General features: G+C 43.8%; 1 protein-coding gene across 4 annotated transcripts in view; it reads right to left on the reverse strand.

Moving 5' to 3' along the window:
- Window positions 1–20,028, reverse strand: part of ACSL5 (acyl-CoA synthetase long chain family member 5) — a 41,101-nt gene extending 21,073 nt beyond the window's left edge. The window contains exons 1-3 of one of the 4 annotated variants that reach the window (XM_072805328.1): window positions 19,873–20,028; window positions 3,802–3,986; window positions 990–1,098 (exon numbers count right to left, since the gene is read on the reverse strand). In XM_072805328.1, the coding sequence (XP_072661429.1) occupies window positions 990–1,098; window positions 3,802–3,957 (265 nt within the window). In that variant the 5' untranslated portion in view covers window positions 3,958–3,986; window positions 19,873–20,028. Of the gene's footprint in view, window positions 1–989; window positions 1,099–3,801; window positions 3,987–4,086; window positions 4,224–5,361; window positions 5,510–17,284; window positions 17,558–19,872 lie in introns of those variants that run through there. The other 3 variants (XM_072805327.1, XM_072805330.1, XM_072805329.1) reach the window with 3 other exon arrangements.
- Between the last annotated feature and the right edge of the window lie 4,016 nt (window positions 20,029–24,044).

Below are 24,044 nucleotides of genomic sequence, written 5' to 3' on the forward strand. Positions count from 1 at the left end.
CTATTAAATATTGTCATAGCTAAAGGGCAGAAGGGATAAGAAATCACATAGGCAGGGGCACCTGGGTAGCTCAGCCAGTTAAGTGTCTGCCTTTGGCTCAAGTCATGATCCCGGGGTCCAGGGATCAAGCTCCACATCAGGTTCCCTGCTTGGTGGGGAGTCTGCTTCTCCCTCCCTTTCTGCCTCCCTCCCACTCATGCCCTTGTCTCACTCTCTTACTCTCAAATAAGTAAATAAAATCTTTAGAAAACAAAAAGTACATAAGCAAATCTATGTCTGGACAGAGTGTCACAAGAGAAAAAAAAAAAGATGTAGGGAGAAGTATAAGCCGGCTGATTTTGAAAGGAAACTAGTGCACCTTGAGTTATGTTCAGTAATACAGATATAAGTAGTGAGCCTTGATGTGTATGTAGGGCTGATTAGCCTTGATGTTCCAAATGGACCTACCAAAGTCCATGTGGTGACCTTTCCAAGGAAGTCCAAAAGATCATTGCCTTCTGTGATACTAGAGTATTGATGTGGACCAGTACTGGGGTCAAGGACAAGGTTAGAGGTCAGGAGACCTGAATGCTAATTTAGGCTCATATTCTGCAACTGTAAATGCAGGGAATTGCATTTATGAAAGTTCTATTTCTAAACAAATCTAATGTACCTGTGAGTTAATCAAAATACTTTCCTACATATTATTGTCAGCTCTTTACCAACTAGCTGGGGAAGCTTTCCTTGTGTTAAGTAAGGAATAGATCCAGAGAGGCAGAGTGATTTTGCACAAAGTTGCACAGCTGGAAATAGAAGAGCTAGGTTTCAAACTCGAGTCTGTCTTACCCTGTTTCCAGCACCCATTCTGATACTGTATGCTACGTCCTCTGCATTTTGTATGTCTGCATTTAGACTACCACTGGGGTTTAAGAAATGAGATAGGGAAGAACAGGTATGCAACAAGACCCCATCTTGGTCTTCTTGTAGCCAAATTAGGCTGCCAAGCTTACCAGACACAGCAAGTCCTCTTTGGAAAACGTCATACATTGTCTTGACATCTGAGTAGTAGTAACACAGTGGGTCATTGGTCTTCTGGCCAGTACCCTTCCGTGCCCCTCCCTAAGACACAAGATCAAGTTTAGGCCAGGCCTGAGTCTCTCCCACCCTTTCCAAACTCTCATGGATTGAATTGAAGAGACCATAAATACTGAACATTGAGGTCACAGGAATGATCTCTTTATTATTCAATCAATTTTTAAATCCCCAAATTGTAGTATCTCAACATTATAGAAACCCAGTGAATGTCACAGTTATGTTTTTGGCAATTTTCCTCAACCCCTATGAGCGTATATACATACACATGTGGAGAGAGGAGAGATAATATTATATTTTATGTTTTAAAAAAATCATACCAAGTTTCATCATCTACCAAATGCACACTATATTCCAGCGCTATATAAATACTATAAATGCAAAGTGAGTTAAGACAAAATCTTTGTCCATCAGCATCTCATTAATGAATCTTTGGAGTGGAGGTGAAGTGAAAAGGGAAAACCTACAACTATAATATTGTGATGATATAGGAAGATGCGTGATGCTACCCATTCTGTATTAAGTAGAAAGGTGGTAAAGAAAGAATACTTAATAAGGACTTTGAAGCATTTACCAAAAAGTTATAGTTTGGTAGAGGGGAGGGAAAGAAGGAACAATTCAGAGTGAAGGAACAGCCTGAATAAAGACACAGAGGTGAAAGACACATTGCAGAGTCTGGTGGGTGGTCTCTGTCCTGTAGAGAGCAGGGTATTAGAGAAAGAGATAGTGAATAGTGCTGTGCCTAGAAATGTCAGCTGGAACCACAGGATCAGGCCCTGATGAGGATCCTGGAGCAGCAAGAAGAGCTACAAGCATGGTCCAACCCTCACACAAGTTAGTCTACAGGGGACCCAGGCAAATAAAACACTCAAAAATGCTACAGAGATAATGGCTGAAAAAGTGCTGGGTAACACATGAGGCTATAACAAGAGATCTAGCTTAGTCTAGAGCATCAGAGAAGATTTCCATATGTCACATTAAGTCGAGTGTCAACAATAAAGTTCCCTGTCTAGTAACAGAAGACAGGGTTTTATTGTTTGTTTACACAGATGGACCTAAGAAGAAGGAAGAAGGAGGGATTATTCAGACTCAGTTTTAGGCAACTGGATGAGAAGAGAAGCATTTAACTGAGATAGAGCAGGAGGGGAAATAAGAAAGTTTGTGTAAGGGAGAAGATATGCAATAAAGAGACTTGTTGAGCTTGAGTGTCACTGAGATGGTCTAGGGCTGGGGAGAGTTCAGAATTAGAAAGCCAGATTTGAGTGTCATAAATGTTTAGGTACAATTTCATGTCATGAAAGAGGAAGGATTTTCTCAGCTAGGAAGATTTCACAGGGGTGGGCAGACTGTAATCTAGGGCCAGATCTGACTTGTCATCTCTTTTCACAAATAAAGTTTTATTGGAACATAGCATGCTCATTCACTTACATATTCTCTGCTACTTTCATGTTACAGCAGCAGAGTTGGATAGCTGCAACAGACTCCAGATGGCCTGCAAAGTCTGAACTACTCACCATCTGGCCTTTAAAGCACATGTTGGCCAACCCTTGCTTTAGAGGAATCGAGATGGTGAGGCTGAAACGCTAGACAAGGGGAGAAAAGAAGCTCAGTGACAAAGACCACCTTGAAATTAGAAAGAAATCTCATTGAAGGACATTATGAAGGACAAAAAGAAATTTTTAAGAAAGAAGAATTTTCAAGTCATTTGAGAGGAAAGCTGGAGGAGAAGTCATTGAATTTCAAGGTTACATGATGGGTGACCCAGAGAAGTTTGGAGAAGATGGTAGCAACAAAAGTCAGATCTCAGTGGGTTGAAGTTCAGGAAAGGAAATCGACAGGGCACTCTTAAAGAACTGTACTGGAAAAAGGGAAGACTGAAAGGAGGTGGTGGTCTGAAGCAGCAGATCAGCAGCATAGGAAGATGCCAATGAAGAACATGCAGACAATGCCTAAATAAAAGTGCTGGTGGTGGAGAGTGGACGTAACATGGAGTTAGAGTCCCGAGTAGAGGGAAGAAGCTCTTGAAAAGATCAGAAGGGGTTAGCTTTATAAAGGAGCAGAAACACTTTCTTCTCTGAAAAGGATTGAACATAGAAAATGATGAGAACATTCTGGGAACTTCCCTTTGCTCAGAGATGTAGAAAGCTGTGTGATTTGCTGAAAGTCAGGGAACTGAGGGGGAAAATCCCACTTCAACTTCTGCCAGTTTTCAGAATGGATAGTAACTCGAAGCCAGAATTTAACTCAAGGAAATAACTTCTTTATCATTCTCAGATATTGGGTGTCTCAATGAGAACATTCTCCTACCCGCAAAGCACTGGCTCTGTCATCTAGAACATAGGTCAGCAAGATTTTTTCTGTAAAGGGTTAGACAGTAAAAACTTTGTGCTCTGTGGAACACATATGAACTGTTTTTCTTTTTTCTTATATATATATTTTTTATCACTTCTCTTTAAAAGTATAAAAAACCACTCTTAGCTTCCTCGTTGTACAAAAAGTAAAAGGTGGATTTTGCCCACGGGCTATAGTTTACCAATCCTGATCTAGATTACTGGCATCATAAACTCTAGCTGTTTGTGGTTTCATTTTTCTTACAAAGCCAAGTGTGCCAGTGATCAAAGTGTAAATTTATAGATTTGCTGGTGATCATGAACCTAAAAGGCTAACTTTCTCACCCTATATCCCATCCTCCTCATGAGTTCTCCCAAGGTAGAGGATTGGTTCGGTTACCTCAATTCCCACCGACTGGTTGTCCAAATCCACAAAAGGCAAGACGGGCTGAGGTCTATTGATCAACCACAGGAAGATGGCGGCTCCAAAGGTCAGGATGCAGATTAGTGCCGGGGTTGGAAGTGGGGAAAACAAGAAGTTAAAGATAAAAAGCATCTTTGTGAGTAGCAGCAGGAAGTTCAGGCCTTTAAAAAGAAAAAAAAAAAAAAGGAAAGAAAAAAGTTAGAGGAAATGGCTGAAATTTTTACTCGATAGTTGTGTTTACAAAAGGACACACACACACACCTCAACGTCTAACCCTCCAAAAACCGGGGTTGGACCTCTCTAGAAGCAGAGTTTCTCTCACTGTTGACTTTAGCAATGTTGAAAATAATAGCTTTCTCCACTCCTGCGACTTGACTGTCCTCCCACAGCAGAGGGAGAAAGGAAAGGCAGAAAATATCAAAGGAAACAAGTTAATCATTTCCCAGACAATTTTATGAAATGACTGCCCTTTTAACTGGGGCCCACAGGGCCTAGAAGAAACCTTTCTGGCTCCAGCCTAAGCTGGTAGTCAGAGGAGGGCCCTCTAGAGACCTTCACCTGTCCAGGCCAACCAGGGGGAAGGAGGGGTTGTTTGGCTTGGATTTCTCTAGTACAAAGCAGAGAAGGGAACATCTGTAGAGGTGACTCAACAGAGTTTAAAATTCAAGCATTCTGTATGAAGGACATTTCCTGCTGACCAGATAGGCCTCATGCATTGCTTTCTTTTTTGAAGCATCACTAGAGTCTCAGAGAGCAACAGCATCTCAGTTTGCTATGTCCAATGCCCTCTCCTCCAGGGAGCCAAGAGAAACCATTTTTACCAGAGGCAACGTCCGCCCTGTTCACAGAAAAGGTGCTAGAGAATGGACCCAGCACATGGTAGCAAGTGAGCATTAAAGATTTAGGCCAGGAAGAGATCTCAAGGAACTGAAACCACAAAGGTTTTCCCCAACCCAGCTTTTCTTGTAGTTTCCAGCCAAGGCAAGCTTTGAACTGCTCTGGTAGCAGGAACTAGTGTTTGGGCAGGTCCTAGGAACTTTGGCTGAGGCCATCTCTTCCAACTCTTGCCCCGGACAGCTTTCAGACCAGGCTGTTTGCATGGATCATGGAGTTCCATCCAACCAATGTCATGAAGTAGCATTTTAGAGATGAGAAGAATTGAAGCTCCTAGGGGTAAAGCAACTTGTCCAAGGTCACGTACCACTTCCCACTGCTGCTTCCCCATTGAAATCTATAAAACCACTACTCCTCTTTCCTCAGGAGTCCAGTTATAGAGTTCAGGGAGACCAAACCTGCCTGGAACCTTATGGGTAACAGCAAAGAAAATTCAGAGTTTGCATTCTTCAAAGTTTACCACGGTGCCCTATAGAACAAGATCTCAGAGATGAGGCCAAAGTTTCCCACTTAAAAATCAAGAGAGCAAAGCATGCTCAATACAAAGTTTGATCTGATCAAGATCCTAGTTGCCCTGAGAACTTGGGGGCAGCTGCCATCAGCTGGCATCTGGAACTTTCTCCAAGAAGACAAACACTTCACCTTAACAAAGGCTATGGAGTCTGGTAATCATGTCAGTCATCTTGGCATTCTTCTGCTCCCTGACAGGTTATTACTTGAATTTGGAGCAATCCCTTTCCATTTTATGGAGGGAAGCTGAACTTCCAAACACTGGGATGACTGGCCCCCACTCCTTGGTTTCTTCCACATTGTGTTTAGGGGAAGAAAAAGAAGACACAACAAAAACAAAAGCGAGGCCCCATAGGTGCTAGGTTACCTCACAACTGGTGCTATTGTGACCATCTGCCAGGATTCTGAGAGCTGAGATTTTTTAAATCAAGCCTTATCCGGATTTGTAGGGTCAAGTGGCACGTTCAGGAGTCAGAATGTGTTCAAGAGCCAGCCAGGTAGAACTTTGTTTTTCCCAGATGGGGAATGGGGTGTCCCAGGGAAAATTGTGAAATTGGCAGAGTGGGGAGCAGCACCCAGAAGAAGAGAGACCTAATTTGTGCTTGGCCATCCTACGCACCCTCAGCTTGAGACACTGCCCCCCATCCTGGAGTATCTTCTGACCTAGAATTCTCTCCTCTGTCTTAATCACACCTTCAAATTAAGAGATTCTTAACCTTTACTCCCCTTCTCAGCTAAGGGAAGAAATTGTTGACCTAAGGATTTTGGCTTTTTTCTTACAGAGAGCAGATTTACATTTTAACCAGAGACTTTGCAAACAATTTTTTCAAGGAGGATCTAAAGGTGAAATTTCTGCTTCAGGTAGCAGTGTGGGACCAGGGAGGAGCAGCACAAGGGGAGGGGAGGAGAGAAAGAGAGAGAGAACCCAGGATCAGTCTAAGGGCAACACCTGCGTCACCCCTCTCTGACTGTTACCACTTTGTAATGTGAGCCCATGATCACCAGATTAGATTTTTTTTCTCCCTAGAAAATCTAGAACACTGGATTTTTGTAAAACCTCAATTTTAACTATTGGCTCAAGTAGTAGGTCTGGTATGGGACAAACAAAAAGATATCTGGCTTAATCTGGACCATGGTGTGTCAACTCCTGAGCCCTCCTTTAAGACATACTGCAGTTGCACCTCCCGCAAATGGAAGAGATGGATCCTTTGTTACAAACGAGAAGGATAGTTATAAATGTGAAGACGGCGTTTTCAGGAGAATGAAATACCTTGCTTATGCTGGCAAGGGATTTTATTTGCAGAAGACACTGAAGGATGTGTCTATTTGTCAACTGAAAGAGCTTACTCACTTTGTTTGCTATGGCAAATCACCAAGCCAGTTGAAACAGGATTTGTGCAGAATTTCAGACGGTTCCTCTCTGCTGCCTCACATTTTTTAAAAATTGAGGTAAAATTCACAGAAGACTAAATTAACCAATTTAAAATGTACAATTTAGCAGTATTCTGCACATTCGTGATGTTGTACAACCATCGCCTCTAGTTAGGTCCACAACATTCTCAACCCCGAAAGAAAACCAAGTGCCCGCTTATTCCCTCCTCCCGCCACCCCCACAGCCCCTGGCAACCACTAATTTACTTTATTTCAATTTGAATAATTGAAGAATTTGTTCTTACAAATTCTTAATATTTCATATAAATGGAAACCTGTAACAGTGACTTTCTGTGTCTGACTTTTCTCACTAAGCATAATATTTGCAAGGTTTATCCATGTTGTAGCACATATCAGTGCTACACTTCTTATGGCTAAGTAAATATTCCACTATATGGAGAGACAGTTTACTGATGCATTCATCGGCTGATAGATATTGGGATTGTTTCCACATTTAGGCTATGGTGACCAGTGCTATCTATGAACATTTGTATACAGACTTTGTTTTGAATGCCAATTTTCAGTTCTTTGAGGTAAATATGTAGGAGTGTGTGTAATTACTGGGTCACATGGTAATTTTGCATTTAACCTTTTGAAGAACCACCAAACTGTTTTCCACAGTGGCTGTACCATTTTGCATCCCAAACAACAACACAGGGTGTTCTGATTTCTTTACATCTCCACCAACACTTGCTATTTTCTGGGTTTGTGTTTTTTTTGTGTTTTTTTGTGTTTTTTTTTTTTTAATAATAGCCATCCTAATAGATCTGAAATGGCACCTCATTGTGGTTTTGATTTGCATTTCCCTAATTGCTAATGATGTTGAGAGTCTTGTCATGTGCTTGGTGATCCTTTGTATTTCTTCTGTGAAGAAAGGTCTATTATAGTCCTTTGCTCATTTTTAAATTGGGTGATTTGTCTTTTTGTTGTTGAGCTGTAAGAGTTCTTTATATATATGGATACTAGACCCTCCTCATATACATAATCTGCAAATATTTTCTTCCATTCTATAGTCTTTTTACTATCTTGATAGCTTTTTTAAAAAAGATTTTGTTTATTCATGAGAGACACACACAGAGAGGCAGAGACATAGTCAGAGAGAGTAGCAGGCTTTCTGTGGGGAGCCCAGTGCAGGACTTGATCCCAGGACCATGACCTGAACTGAAGGCAGACGCTCAACCATTGAGCCTCTCAGGCATCCCTCGATCACCTTTTTTATACATACACACAATTTCAACCTCATGATGCTAGTACCAGAGACGATTTGCAACCACATATCATGTGACTCTCTCACTGTTTAGCTAGGAGAAGCTGAGGGCCCAAGAGATGGTAAAACTTTTTGGGCTCTACCACTACTGGACCGGGAAGCTCTGGTTAGCCCTCTAACCTTTAGAATCTGCTAACACTTCCAGATATGCTCAAGTAAATGAGAAGAGAAAACACTATCTCTTTTGTCATATGTCCAATGTCACTCAGATTACAGTTCTGGTTTGGTCATTTCCTGGGACCTCCTGTAAGCAGTTGATGTGGTGGCATTTCCTCGTCCCTTTACACTACTATTTGGGAAAAAAAATGAGGTAGAGAAAAGTATCATGGCGGTAAGGATATGTTATACTGTACATGGGAGCTCCTCTTCCAGGTCATCTACAGGTGGATGAGCAAGCCATACTACACATTAGGATGGCCCCATGTGGAAAGCTTCCTTCACTTTTTGATATAGTGATAGGGACACACCACAGCCCCACACACCAGGATGTCCATTTGTCCCCAGTCCTTCCCCAGGATTCACTCCAGGGCCCCCCCTCCTCTGTGGTAGGTAGTCCCTCATCTACTAGCTTCTAACACATTTAATTCCCAAGCTAGCTGAAGGATGCCTTCTACCTTCTGCCTTAACACCTGCTTTCCAACTCCCAGGACCGCGATACCTAGGTTTGGACTTTCCTATATTCAGCTCTGAGTTTTGCTCCTCTGAGGATTTGGGCTACCATTTCTTCACTAGGTCTCATTTTCTTTGAATGAAGTCCTTTAGATGGACCCTTGGACTACTCTAGTTTTTGGTCAACTATATTTATTGCTATGAAGCTTTCAGGCTATCCCTTTAGCCTACAAATAATGTTTGTTTTATAGCCCCTTTCCTTTCAAAAATTTATTTTTCTACATGTATTCAGCTCTCCAACCATAAGTCAATTCCCTTAGAGCTTCTGTATATGTTCTTCCCCTTCCTAAAAGACTATTCCCCAGATTTGAAATGGTTGTGCCTTGCTTATAACCTGGGCCTCAACTCAAATGTCACTTCCTCAAAAACTCACTCTCTCTGATTATCCTCTTTAAACATCACCCTTTCCACTCCAATCACTATCACAGAACCTTGTGTTCTCTTTTCTATGATGCTGTTCACTTTCTGAAATAGTCCTGGTCCCTTATCATCCATGGCCCCCACTGAACTGATATTCTAATTAGAACAGAGATTTTTGTTTTGTTCACCACTGTGTCTCTAATGCCTCTACCATGCTGGGCACATAGTTAGCTTACCATCAGTGGTTGTTGAATAAATGACCAGTTTTCTGGTACAGAATTGTCTGTTTCAAATACTCTGTTAACCCATATTTCCCTTAGTAAAATTTCCCACCCCCAAGCTCCCAAATCTTAAATCATCAAAAAATCACTCTGACCAATCTTGAGATGGGTACTTCTAAATCAAACTTCTACTTTGGCACAGTATTGGATTAGGGATGGTAGGGGGTGAAAAGGATGTGTTTCTAACACAAATCAAAGACTACTCAGAATGAGTATACTCCTCTGTGTTTGAAAGAATCTAAAGGATGAATCTTATCAAATGAAGTCATCTACAGTAGTAAGTGAGCAGGAAACCCAGCCTAGAAATAAATAATTGTGGTTACCCTAGGTTTCTGGAATTCAAAGAACAATAAGACAAATTATCTTTGCTTTTAGGCCAGGAGAACTATTTTCTGTGCAATAATGGGATATAAATTTCAATTATGAACTTTTGGGAGGAACAATCTACTTTCTAAAAAGTGATATACTAATTTAAATTTAATTGGTTTCCCTGTTCCCTTACATGTATGGACTCATTCTGTGGTGACAGAGAGCTCATTAAAAGAGAGACCACAGTCACCAAGTTCTTATCCAATTTGTTAACACACTCTTCTGTACTGAATGACTTGCTTTCTCCTAGAGACTAGGTCCCAAGGCTTCACAACTCATAATGACTCCAGAGGGGCTTGTGTGTGATTTAGAAGACTGTATATGAAGGTTTTGCCTTCTTGATTGGGTTTTAAGTCACCAGCCCAGCCCCCCTAGATTCCTGCCACCCTCAACTTAGGAAACCTCCATCTCTATTCTTAACCACATAGTCAATAGCTCTAGAAAAATTGCAAAGTAATGGTAAAAGGTTAAAAGAACATTATGAACTGACAGTTTTATGAATATAAACTTTTCCTTAACATGCAACATGAATATAACCTCCTTAGAAGCCATGAAATAATTCAGTAAAGTGGCCAGTTACTAAATCAGTAGCCAGAAAATCAATAGCTTTCCTTAACTTCATTTAAATAACTAATTCAAAAATAATGGGGAAAATGTCATTCACAATTGCATATTAAGAAAAAAATGTGTAAACACTTTGTTTAAAAAGTTTAGATCTTAGGGAAATAAGAAGGTTTGAAAATTCCAAATACATACTCAAAGCAGTCAAGAGGACTCCATATTCCTAAATGTGTCTATACATTTAATGCAACTCTAATAAAGACCAATGGGAATTAAAAAGCCAATTCTAAAGCTCACCCAGAAAAATAAAGCTTATTAAAAAGAGTCAGAAAATTTTTTAAGAATAACAGGAATTGGGGAGGGAGGACAGTTAAACATTACCAAATTTGCTTCCATAATGCTAGGGTAGTTTTCTATTGGACAAAACTATGTAACAAAATCATCTTGAAACTCCTAGTGGATATATTATTATATACTAAATTGCATTTCAAATAAAGATAGATTTTTTCACTTAAATAAGAGTATATAGGGGCATCTGGGTGGCTCAGTGGTTGAGCATCTGCCTTTGGCTCAGATTGTGATCCCAGGGTCCTGGGATGGAGTCCCGCATCAGGCTCCTCATGAGGAGTCTGCTTCTCCCTCTGCCTATGTCTCTGCCTCTCTGTCTCTCATGAATAAATAAATAAAATCTTAAAAAAAAAAAGAGTATAGAGACAGCTGGCTAGCTACTCAGAGAAAAGACATGAAGTCAATTACTATCTTACTCCCACAACAAAAATAGTTAAACGTGGATCAAAGACTGAAATATGGAACAATGACAACCATGAGTATTTGGAGGTAAAAAGTATGAGGGATTCTTTTTATAATCATGGCACAAAGAAGACTCAAGAAAGACACAAAATCCAGAAGTGATAAATGAAGACATTGGCAAGTTTGAGCACATAAAATTTTTAAAAATATTTGCCCTTCAGGAAAGGTACCAGAGACAAAGATAAACTGGGACATGTATCAAGTACTTTGCCTGTCTAAAGAGCTCATTTCCTCAAAAGGAATGCTTCGAAGTCAATGAAAAACAAAACACAACACAAAACAAAACAAAAAGCAAAGGTCATGACCAGAACATTCACAGCTGAACAGATTATTTATGATTGCAGAAAGACATTCATCTTTGCTTGTAGTTAAAAAAATGCAAATTTAAAGGAAACGTCTTCTCCTCATCCATAAGATTAGCAATGATGAAATAGTGTAAAGTGCACTCTTAACCAGGGAAACATAAATTTGGTTATCCTTCAAGAGGTGCCTTTTTCCTTCTACCACAATTTAAAATCTGTGCCCTTTGACATAATGACCCTACTAGTAACTTCTGGAGAAAAACATCAGTTCAGTGAAATATATCACAAATGGCTGTGTAAGGTACTGGTTTGGGATGTGGGCTCTGAGTCCAATTACTTGGGCTTATACCCTACGTGATCATCTTCTGTCTGACCTGGGTTAGAAAACCTCTCTGTGGTTTCTCATCTGCAAAAAAACAATGATAATATCTATCCCAGAATTAAAGGAGTTAATATGCCTGTAAAATACTTGTAATAGTGCCTGTTGGATAGGCTAAGGCATTAGTTATCATGTTCATCATCATTACATCTATAGGATTGTTTATAATGCCAGAGACCAAGAAAGACCCCCTTGGTGGAATAGCCAAATAAATTATAACATGTCTACACAGTGGTACTCTTGGCAGGTATTAAAAACAATAGAGCAGATCTGTGTGTACTGATGTGGAAAGAGCTCCATGATAAATTGCCATGTAGAAAGAAAAAAAAAGAACCACTTGGACAAACGTGTACGTGTTTGTGTTTCTAGAAGTATATTCCTCACAGGAAAAGACAGATGGAAGAGGAGAAGTCCTAAATGGATTTTCCAGAAAGTTTTGAGTATTCGGTCATTGAGCTGAAGATATTTAAGGGCTTAACTATATATTGGCATCATTCCAGGAGCTGGGGATCTAGCAGTAAAAACCCTCCCCTTGTGGGTTTGTATTTTATTGGTGAGTTTGATAACAAATCTGAACAAGAGCTAGATTATATAGTATATGGAATTAAAAAGATAGAATCAGGAAAGACGATTGTGGACAGCAGGGGGTATAAGTTTTCAAGTAGGTCTTATTGAGAAAATGACTTGAGAGTAGATACTGTTTAATCTGAAATATGCATGCTTAAAAAAAATGAACATAAAACCAACAACTCTAAGTTACCCTACCTCTGACCGAGACAGCCGACTCACAAACTTCCACCACCTTGGTTGGCGGCATTTCATGTGAACATGCCTGAGAATACAGCCTCAGCTCGGTTTCTGCAAGTGCAGCCTTCTCGCCACCAAAGCCACATTCAACACACATTTCGAGCACTCACGTCATGTGCAAGCCTGTCAACTGCAGAGCAAGCTGGTTTGGACAGCTGCTCCAGGGTAGAAATGTTTTTCATTCATTTCTTTAGCACATGAAGAGCTAGGCCAAAGGTAAAGTTTGAGTCGCAGGGCATCTGTCAACACTCACTGCAAGAAGCTAAGAAGAGAGGTTGGCATGAGATCCTGACCTATGAGTCTGAAGATGACTTTCTAGCCAGTCACAGGCACCCAGGTGCTCAGGTCACTGCCCACATTAGGCTTCTCCAGCAAGCAGGGGCTCTCTCCATCTGGGGCCTGGCACCCAGGGTGCTCCAAGGTGCACACACCATGGGATGTGCCCAGGCAGATGGGAAGAGGTGTTCTTATCTCCTCAAGGTCATACAGGACAGAGAGGGGAGTCAGCATCACCAAAGGGGATCCCTATTCAAACCCAGAGGATGACTAAGCAGTCATTTCCACACCATGGAGAGATTCTGCGAGCATTTCAATAATTAAAACAGGAAAGGGATATTAAGTCACACATCTTGCCCTTCCTAGCCCAACTGCTAGGCCATATCCAACAACTCCACTTTGTAGGGCAGCTGACAGGGTGAGGGGAGGGAGAGGCTTGAAACAGGTTTCCTGGCCTGCAAGCAAGCACATAAATAAATCATGAGGTTTCTGATGCATATCCATTGGTAAGATCTTTGCTGCTGAATCACACAGGGAAAGCTCCAGGGACCAGAGCTCAGGAGAGTTGTACGGACTGGAGCAGAACCAGTTCAGCCTTGGGTTTGGTAAGCTGCCTATGACTCAGTGGATACCCCAGCCGTGAGGGCTCCCAGGCAGAGGTGGTCTCAGCCTTCAGATTCTACTGCATCGGGCACGGTGCCTGAGGTACAGTGGGAATCCACTGGGTGCCAGGGAGCCACTTATCCCTTTGACTCACCAGTGGCTTAAGTTAACTAGAGAGAGTCAGCAGAAGGGGGCCCACCTCTTCTCAGAAATGCCACAGCCAAGGCTTCATGCCATGGCATGGGCAACGCTAAGCAATTCGACCTGAATGAGCTCGAGGGTCACTGATGCCGCAAGCATTTGAGTATACTATGTGCCAAGCAGCGTGTTCAGCATGGGGAAAGCTCCCGTAAGCTTAATAGTCTACCAGGACCTAAAAACAATTCCCCAGGCAGTACACAAACGTACCATGGCATATAGCCCAGCCTCTGGAGCATCTGGTGGACAGGTGGACAGGAGAAGTGTGTGTGTGGCAAGAGATTAGATTATTCTCTGTGCTTTAAATTTGTTTATAAATTTATATATTTCAGTAAGGCAAACAAAGGTCTTGGACCAACTGGGTGCCCAGCACTCTGCCATGTGCAGAGGAACACATCCTATTTGGGAAAGGGAAATGGTTGAACGGATGTTTCTGGTGGAAGTAGAGAACCCATATTTAGTTGAAAGGGTGTGGGGAAGAAGAAGCCTTTAAGAAGGCTTGAAGGAGGGCAGCCTGGGTGGTTCAGCGGTTTGGTGCCACCTTCAGCCCAGGGCCTGATCCTGGAGACCCATGATGGAGTCCCATGTCGGGCTCCCTGCATGGAGTCTGCTTCTCCCTCTGCCTGTGTCTCTTCCCCCCTCCCCCCCCCCCGTGTGTGTGTCTCATGAATAAATAAAATCTTAAAAAAAAAAAAAAGAAGGCTGAAGGATACAGTATCTGGGCCTGGTGGAGATACTAGATGATAGAAGTTATATCAGTTCACAAACACTGGAGAGTCTTGGGGTGCCAAGTCTTGACCAGTTGAGCTGAGTGGTATTTCACAAAAAAGTCCTCAAAATCAAATACCAAAAGCCTCTGAACTCAGTCCATGAAGTTAGCATAGGATGGTTGAGCCACCCATGGGCTGGTGGCAGGCAGTGATAAATCCCACTGGATCTCAGATTGACACAGTCAACCTTGGTCTACCAGGGTGCCTCCAACAAACCACAGCCCAGCAGCCCTACCCTGTGGAAAACTTTGTCTCAGTTAACACCCCAAAAGGCTTCCCGAGCTTGTTGCTGACCGAATGGATTCTGAAAGAAGTGGGGTCAGGAGAATCGGTACCAGAAGTCCACTGGACTTGATAAGAGAGCCTGTAAAAAGATAGTGTGGACAAAGTGCTAGGCCCCTGTCACCCAGGCAGGATAAAAGCAGTGATGCAAACTGTTGTGAAAGAGACCTTCCTGCCAGGGCTCCTGCAGAGTCAGCCCTCGTACTCCCTGGTCCGCCAGTGGTCAGGAGTCACAGATTCAAAGTGCAAACAATAAGTTTTATTGCCAACAGTCTCATTTCTAGCAGCAGACATTCAAGGCCATTGCCCATTTGGGTGTCAGAGGAAGAGTCACCTGGGTCACCACCTGGGTGACCCAGGGATAGTCCCATAACATCACTGAGCATCCGTTTCCTTCAACTGCACACAGGAAGGGACAGGTAAGAGTCCCTACTTGAAAGGGATACCCTACGCGGTCCCCTCCAGTGCAATGCTTGGTAGGTGGGAAGTCCTCAGGAGGACCGGCTCCCTTTCCCGCCCCCACCTCCCTCAGTCTCTGACTTCTTATCAAGTATCAGATGTTCTATCCTGAGGCTTCCTGAAAGAGGGGAGGGGATCGGGACCTTTATACTCTAACTGCCCTCCAACTTACAAGCAAAAGTCTTCACAACTTCTCATTTCTGTGGAAACAGAGGATTTCTCATTGGAGAGGGCATCGAGCACCTCTGAATTCTGATGCAGCTCTCTCCTCCGACCCTACCCTACCCCTGCATCCTGCCCGCAGGTACCCACAACCTCATAAAATAGACTGACCCACAGAGTTGCAGATCTGTGACCTGCTCCCCCAAAGACGGTTGAAACCATGACCTGGCCACAGCCATGCAGTGGCTGCCTGACCTTCCAAACTCCAAAACTCGTGTGTTCATTCACAGAACATGGATTGAGAGCCTAGGAAATATCAGGACCATCCCAGGATGGGATGGTCCAGGCTCCATCCCAGGACCCTGGGATCACAACCTGAGCTGAAAGCAAGAGTCTGGCACTCAACCGACTGAGCCACCCGGGCGCCTCTAGCCTCATCTGGAATTGAGGCAAGTTTGCCTCTGGTGAGTCAGAGTCATGATTCCAGGGTCCTGAGATCAAGCCCCACATCGGGCTCCCTGCTTGGTGGGGAGCCTGCTTCTCCCTCTCCCTCTGCTGCTCCTTGGCTTCTCTCTCTCTCTCTCTCCCTCCATCAAATAAATAAATAAATAAATAAATAAATAAATAAATAAAATCTTTTTAAAATGTGATTTTCTAGGAAATCTGAAGAAAGGCTAACTCTGCATAGGAGTAGTTGCAGCATGGTTTTCAGTAGCACATGGACTACAGCTTCGAACTCTGTTTGACTTTGGAACATTAATTCACTTCTCTGAACCTCCTCAGCCATAAAATGGTGAAATCATCCACATCATAAGTTTATCTTAATGAAACGTTAAGAGTAGCTCTTATGAGCTGGTGCTTAACTTGGCTTCATCTGCCTTTTCTCCATTCATTCTCTGACCTTGAGCCTCACTATAAAATCTGTGGCCTACACTATGCGTTTAGCCCTTAAACGTTCGATGATTCCCTGATGTTATGATAGGTGCTTTTGCCCTCAAGGAGTTAGAATATATAGCCTGGGAGAGAAGACTATTTTAGGTCAGGACCTAGCCAATACCTGGCTGAAACATTCTGTTTGGACTGGATAATGTGTTAAAATCAAAAAAAAAAATTGGAATGTGTTTTTTCTGGGGCCGGTGCACCTACCTTGCATTTTGCCAGAGTCCCTACCACCTGCATCTTATTATCTACCACCTATTTAACTCTATTATCTGCTTGTTCTCTAAATATTTGTGGTCTTTGTGTTTTGTTCTCTAGATTGTGCCAAACATACAAGTGATGCCTACAAGAATTTTTACCATGTCTCTTACAAGACTATTCTGTGTTCATCTCAAATACGTATCCATCGGAGGGGACCCCTCCTCCATAGTGTTACTCCCGTGCTGGAATATAAAGGGAGGGGGTCAAGTGAAACCAACTATTCTATTAAAAACATTTTTTACTAAAAATTTTTACTAAAAATGATTTTTACTAAATCAATCTTTTTTGAAATTAAACTTGACTATTTTTTAAAGACTCTGCTGCTGATGGAAAACACCGATCTCCTACAAGCTCCAGATTCAATTTTACTTTTCAGACCACCAAACAGATTAATCCCCACATGAGGTAACAATCCTGAACCATGGAATCCCTTCTAAAGCTCATTCTTTGAAGGTCCTTGAAGCTCACCTGAGATTCAACTTGTGGCCCCCCTTAAACAGATCTAAGTTCATTCAGGAACCATCCACCCACCACTGATCCATCACTTCTCAGCAGAGAAGGAGTCAAAGCTCACAATGAATATTGAGGAGGTCTGGCCTGTAGCCCACCTCCCCCGAGAGAGGCAGGAGAAAGAAAATCCAATCCACACCCCTTACACCCCCACGGTCCTCCTTCCCTTTCGCTCCTCCTGATAAGGAAGGTTTAAAGGGGTCCCTTAGAGACCTGGGAGGGAGAGGAAAGCACTACACGTGCTCGGGGCACAGCAAGCTCTAGATTGCCTGGAGCCAGGGGTGACAGTGCCCTGTCGGCCTCTACCTCATGCACACAAGACCCCTTGCTAAGTGCCCCCCCAGGACGGTTCCCCTTACCCTGGGAGGGGGGTGCATCTCTTGGCGCTTCCTGCGAATGGGGCTTCCAGGCTCCAGGTTCTTCCTGGCATAGAATCCCTGTCGCCCTTCCCTCAGCCCCAGTTCATCCAGGGACAGGCTGGCTCCGGAGCATCCATGCAGGCAGCTGGCCACGGCTCGGAGCGCCCCGGTTGTGCCCCTGCCTGAGCTGTCCCGAGTCAGGCCATGGCCGGGCTTTCAAACGTGCTCGGGGACCTCACTTCCTGGTTTTTCTTTCACAAATGAAAGTGGAAGCTGCTCTGACCAGGAGGAGAACAGCCGCCCAGACGCCCTGGCTCCTTTTCAAAGCCTTAACCCCAGCCTCTAAGGGCTCAAACAAAAGCCAGCCTGCAGCACACAATTCACTTTCGCCCCTGTGTCTGACGACCTCGAAACCGAGACAAAAAAATCCAAACAGACCAAATTGACTTGAGGCTGCTCCAGCAGACAACCAGTGCCAGGAAGGGGACAGGGCTCCCCCATCGGCTCCCAGGACAGGTCCAGCCCCAGGTCCCCTCATTCTTCCTGATCGTGGAGCACCTGGCAGGGTCACCCTCCTCCAACCCATGCTCCCTCTCCACCTGCCTCGGTCCCCAAGCACTTCTGATACAGCCAACAAAACAAGCAAGTCAAGAGTGGCAGGGACACGGATGGAGAGCCTGTTCTTTTCCTCTGACACATCAGCCCTTAGATTTTTGTACCTCAAAATCTAAACTAGAAGTCCAGTCTGCTGCCCCCGCTCACTTTCCCCAAATTAAAACTGGGAACAGGGACGCCTGGGTGGCTCAGTGGTTGAGTGTCAGCCTTTGGCTCAGGGTGTGATCCCGGGGTCCTGGGATGGAGTCCCACATCGGGCTCCCCGCAGGGAGCCTGCTTCTCCCTCCGCCTATGTCTCTGTGCCTCTTTCTGTGTCTCTTGTGAATAAAGAAATAAAATCCTTAAAAATAAATAAATAAAAATAAAACTGGGAATGTTTTAAACCACGGGAATACAACAAGCATATATGCCATTAGCTGTCAGATTGATCCTGCATCTTGCAGCTTCTGGAAACCCCACTGGACACACTTGAGTCAGCAACAGGAAAAGGCAAATCCCGTCTTAGTGTTATTGTAAAAATTGTTCTGAATGTGTAGACCGTCTGGAAGGGTCCCGGAGATTGGTCTAGAGGATAACAGGACCTGTAGTAGTCTCACTGGACTCCCCTAAGGCTGGGGCCACAAAGGGCATGAGAGCTTCCATTCTTAGACTTAGAGGCAGAAATCATGAGTTCTCCTGCTCCCTCCTACCCCTCTCCCTGACACCCCAGAATTAAGTAACACTTTCTCTGGCCTTAGTTCTTTCAAGAAGGCTTATGTTAAGTTCAGTATGAACCTGGCCCTTTACCAGAGCTAGGTTAGGATTCGTCTTCTCTACAGAGAGGAGATCCTAAAGCCTCCAAACTGAAACAAAACAAAATGCCAATATGAGCTACATTGCAATCTCAGACAATGGGAGCTGATCCCTTGGCCTCACTCAGGAGTCCCCTTTAGATATGGAAGAAAGACCCTGTCAGAGAAGAGGAGGTGGGCTGCCCTGGCTCATCTCGCAGCTGGAGGGGCCCTTGGCTTTGCTTAGTGACGGGAGCTCTTTCTTCTAGAAGCAGCTCCCTCCAGCAGAGAGCATAGGATGGCCAAACAGGGGTCCAGTCTCAGTTACCTTAAACACTCCGAGTGCTGGCTTCTTTTACCAGCTGGACGAAGAGCTCAGGGCCAGATGAGCTTTACTCCCATTTTACTATTTTCCTCCAGGATTGGACACTCAAGTTCAGAATTGCCTAGGTCTTTCAAACAGGCTATGGAGTTGCATTCCTACTCAATCCTCTGTGCACACGAGGCACACTCAAGATTCCAGGAAATAATGGAAGGTTTCGGTAACCCAGCAGAATTCTGCATTCTGCAGCAGCAGCCTGGAGTGACAGACCGATCAGGACTGTAATCCTAGCCGCACCTCCTCCTGGGTAGGTCGCCTGGGGCTGGGCTGTTTAACAGCCCAGAGACACTTCCTTCAGCTGTGGAATGGGAGCAATCCCACCTGCCTCATAGAAGGTGGTGCGTGGACGAGGTAACACATGCCACACACCTAGCATAGACTCCAGCACCCAAGACAGTGTCTGCTAAGGATTCTCTTCCCCTAGTCCCTTCCAAGTAGGACTCGCTGTCATCAGAAGCTGGCAAATAGCTTTTGTAACCAACCCGACAGGAAAATTTTTGAATGGAAGATGGAGAAACACAGCTTGGCTCGGTCTATAGCCCTTAAGACTTTTAACCCTAGTGTAGTTCCATTTAGTGAAATTAACGACTTTCTCTCCCAAATCTACCTCCTGCCACCATTCATACAGCCTCGATGTCTCTACTTCTTTTCCAACTGGTTTCTGTTTCGCCTCTGCACAAGTCAGCTGAGATCGCTATTTAAACAACTGTGATTTCATGTCAGAAAAGAGCCCTTAGACCGAGGAGAGACATGCATTTCCCACCTGTCCCTGTCCTTATCGTCCCTAGATGTATAGAGTAGGAAGCCATGCTGCAGCTTACCTTGCAAGAGTACGCTCCCTTCCTGGGCCCAGGAATTGCACTCCTCACAGCTGGCTGCACTGGATCAGCACCACATCCAGACAACTCTGCCCCTTGCACAGCTCCTGTGATGAGGCCACATCTGAAGCCAATGTGTTCCGTCTTGAGAGTGACCAACAAGCTCCCTGAAACCTTTGAACCTGTTGCAATAGGGGTTCAAAGGTAGAAGTTACCTGTTCAAACACATGGAGTAACCTCCAACAGTGACAAGTGTAGAATTTGGCAAAAGGTTAAAACCGGGATAGTTATGCAAGGGCTGAGGAAAAAGAAGGAGAAGAAAAGACAACCCTCTACTCTGAAAGCTGTCATTTAACAAGCAAAATCTTTATGAAGCCCAACCTCAAGGGAAAGGAAGTGGACAAGTAGGTCTTCACATCTGCTTTTGGGACAGAATCCCTGAAACTGTGATAGGAAGAGGAAGGTCTAGCTAACAAAGAGGGAAAACCTGCTCCTTGAGGTAAGGTTGAGAGGAACATGGGAAGTCACTTTAATTGGTTCAAGCTATAACTTTCAGAATCAGATAGGCAGAGGTCTGCATTTCAAGATCAGTCTTCTTCCAGAAGAGGCCAGTGACCCCCTCCAGAACGAGAACATCTCCAAGATGATGAAATAAGACAAATCTTTCAAGCATCTAGACTGAGGGGCAAGCCTACCTGGGTCGAATTCAGAATGCAGAACCACGGATGCAGCCTGAACCTCCCATGGCTTAGGAAGGTCCTTAAAGAAGTACATTACTATTACATCGCTTTTCAACCTCTGCTAACTCTCTCTTGACATTTTTTTTTAAAGATTTTATATGTTTATTTTAGAGAGAGTGAGGAGGGGGAGAAAGGAAGGATCACAAGCAGATTCCATGCTGAGCTTGGAGTTAGACGTGGGGCTTGATCTTCACTACCCCGAGACCATGATCTGGGCTGAAACCAAGAGTCAGATGCTTGATCAGTGGAGCCACCCAGGTGCCCCTCTCTCTTTCCATTCTGAGATCACTGGTCATCATTCTTAGTTCTAAACTCTTTAAGACTGCAGGGCACCATTATTAAACAAAAAGGAGATGAAAGAGGCACCAGAGATCGTGTTCAATTTCCGTGTTATAGACGAGGGCAAGGGCACCAAGGGCCTTTCGGGTGAAGGGAGTCACTCAGAATCATACAACCAGTTCGTTGTGAAAGTGACACCTGACTCTGGCCCCAGACAACCACTTCAGTGCCTTTGTCCTGATATGGTTCTGTTTCATTGATACGTAGTCATTTAACCACCAGGAGATTTTAGACTTGACCACTTTCTGTGTACTGGGCTGGCAGAAATTTGTGGCAATGCTGCATTAGGTTTCTTCTAATTGTATTCAGTCAGTCAGCTAATAACCTCAAAATCAGAAGCCAACACCTTGTCCTGTGGACTCCCATATGAAGCAGCTACCACACTAGGTTTTAGTAGGACAGACTCTTACCCAGGTCTTAGGTGCATTGGGTCTTTAAAATCACTTGATGGCACACAGCCCTAGTCCTGCCTTAGTACCTGAGGGAAAAGGGCTAAGAAATAACTAAAGAACATGTGGGTTAATGAAAACTGGGGGCATGAGTTGAACCCATTTGTTGAATTCCTGCCAAACTGTGTTAATTAGCCACCTACTATGCCATACTTGCTTAGATAAAAAGATGCTCCAAACCAGTGATTCTCAGACTTTAGCAAACATCACAGTCCCCTGGAGAGCTGGTTGCAATACAGATTTATGGGCTGGTGCCAGACTTTATGATTCAATAGGTCTAGGTTAGGGCCTTGAATCTGCATTTCTAACAATTCCAGGTGATATACATGCTGCTGGTCTGGGGACCACATGAGGAACACCACTGAACCAAGCAGCCACTTTGCCTTTAATGAGCCCAACTACTGAAATGTCAAAAGGGACTGTGTTTGGGGAAGTCTTGGCTATGGTGACCTTGCAGGTGGAGGAAAATGGGGCCCAGAGTAGAACTCATTACTGCTGTGGAAGACAGATGTTCCTCAAGGTCGTAGGCAGGCTAGTCTCAAAGTGGCACCTTGGTAGTAACAGGAGGTACTGACATTCCCTGCCTCACTTCTCCTTGTGTAAATGTCAAAGTCCCGCAGCATCATAACCAGACAACCCATGTGGGTATGAGGATGGGGGTACAGGGGGTGTCATCTGATCCAACAACCTTAACTTTATTCTTAAGGATACCTGAGATAGTAAAATGTAAAGCAGCTGGGGCATAGACTCAGTAGGAGAAGGGAATCTGGAAGCCAGGTCTCCAGTGTCCCCATGGGCTATCCAATCTCTTTATAAACCACGATTTCCTATATCATCTCTCTTCAAGAAAAAAAAAACCCTCAAAAACAAAAAGTTAAAAAAAAAAAACCTATGTGAAATAAGGCTTCTTTACAGCACCCTCCATTTTTCCCCACCCTTCCCACAGCCATATACGTCTAGAATTCAATACAAATTCCTTCAAGGTTTGAGCATCCTGTAGCCCCCACAAAGTGCAAACTTTATTGTTTTATGCCGTTTATAGGTAAGGTGCTCCAGGTGTTATGAGTCTGACCCAACAGCCACAGTTTGGACACACTTACACACAGTGCTGGGGTCGGTTTGTTTATATGCCCTCGCCTTTGGCAGAGACGAAGAAACCACGTATTTCATATACAACAACTCCAGAAGACCAGGAGCCAGTATTCTAGAGTTTTATAACACAGCCTGTAAATAGTCAAAATACATCCTTTTTTTTTCTTTTTTTAGAGGGAGAGCAAGAGAAGGTGAGCAGAGGGGGAAGAGGAGAAGGAGAGAATGGATCTTAAGCAGGCTCTGCAGTGAGCATAGAGCAGGACACAGGGTTCAATCCCACATTTCTGAGATCATGACCTGAGCTGAAACCAAGAATCTGATGCTTAACCCACTGTGTCACCCAGTCGCTCCCAGATACATCTTATGATAGTGGCTGATAGCTCTCTAGAAGAAGACTCCAGGTTTCCTTCATTTTTGAAAGCAGGGAAAGACAGATCTATAAGCAGTCTGACTTTTTATGTAGCCCCACAGTGAATTTATGTAGCTCCTCCCAGTTTATAAAACATTTCCACTATCTTTTAACAAACCTGTGAGGTCTAAGTGGGGACAGTACCCTCAGCATCCAAACCTTCAGTATCTGTTGGGGCCTGTGACACAGGCGTCCTTTGGCCCTCACCATAAACCTACCAGATGGCTATGATATGTGGCATAGGAAACACTTACTTAGGAAGAATCTTAGCCTGTTTCAACTGCTAATCTAACGTCTTTAGAAGTGAAGCAATAAGAGGAGAAAGAGCAGAGCCTAGAGCTATAGGCTGGATCCACTCATGTTAACTTAGTAATGGTGGCTCAGAAAGAAAGGAGACAAGACATTCCTCTCTAGAGGTGGCTGTGTAGGAGGACACATTGTGATGGCATAGAGTGGGTACAAATAAAACTGTGAGGGAATGACCTTTAGCTTTCCACATGGCAGAGCTGACTTTGAAGTTTACCCTTCTACGGAGATGTGAAGAGGAAGGGGCAAAGTTCCTTAAACTCTTAACAAGGGTGCCATATAATTTGCCATTCCAACTATCAGGATTCTATACCCACCCTTCCCTTGGTTATCTGATGTTTCAAAAGGCTTATGGCACTCAAAGTACACCTTGCCAGGTAGCAAGCTAAGGTTCTTATGCCAGCTCCTTTATAAAGGCCTTCCAAGGTATCAGGAACATTATTGAGCACTGTTCCAAGAGCTTTGTCTGCAATATCTCACTTAACTTCACTGTGTCCCCATAAAGAATTTATTGTTTTGTAAAAGAAAAGCTAAAAGAGGGCAATTAACTTGCCCAAGGCATGTGCCTAATAGCTGGCAAAGTTTCAGAGTCAGATTTTGAGTTGAAGGAGTCGAGTCCAAAGTTTAGGTATATATCTATGAGTATGACCCATTCCATCAACCTCTTGCCATCTTGTGCATTTATATATATGCTTTATCTCGGGAATCTTTCACTGGTCTCCCAAAGAAAATTAAGAGCTGTTGTCTTAGAGGAAGCAGGACACAATGCCAGCCTAAGGATCTGATGCCAAGGGTGAAACAACAGCTACCTTTTCCCTCCTCAGAAGGGCTTTCCATCTG

This window comes from Canis lupus, chromosome 29 (assembly GCF_048164855.1).
Source record: "Canis lupus baileyi chromosome 29, mCanLup2.hap1, whole genome shotgun sequence".
NCBI lineage: Eukaryota > Metazoa > Chordata > Mammalia > Carnivora > Canidae > Canis > Canis lupus.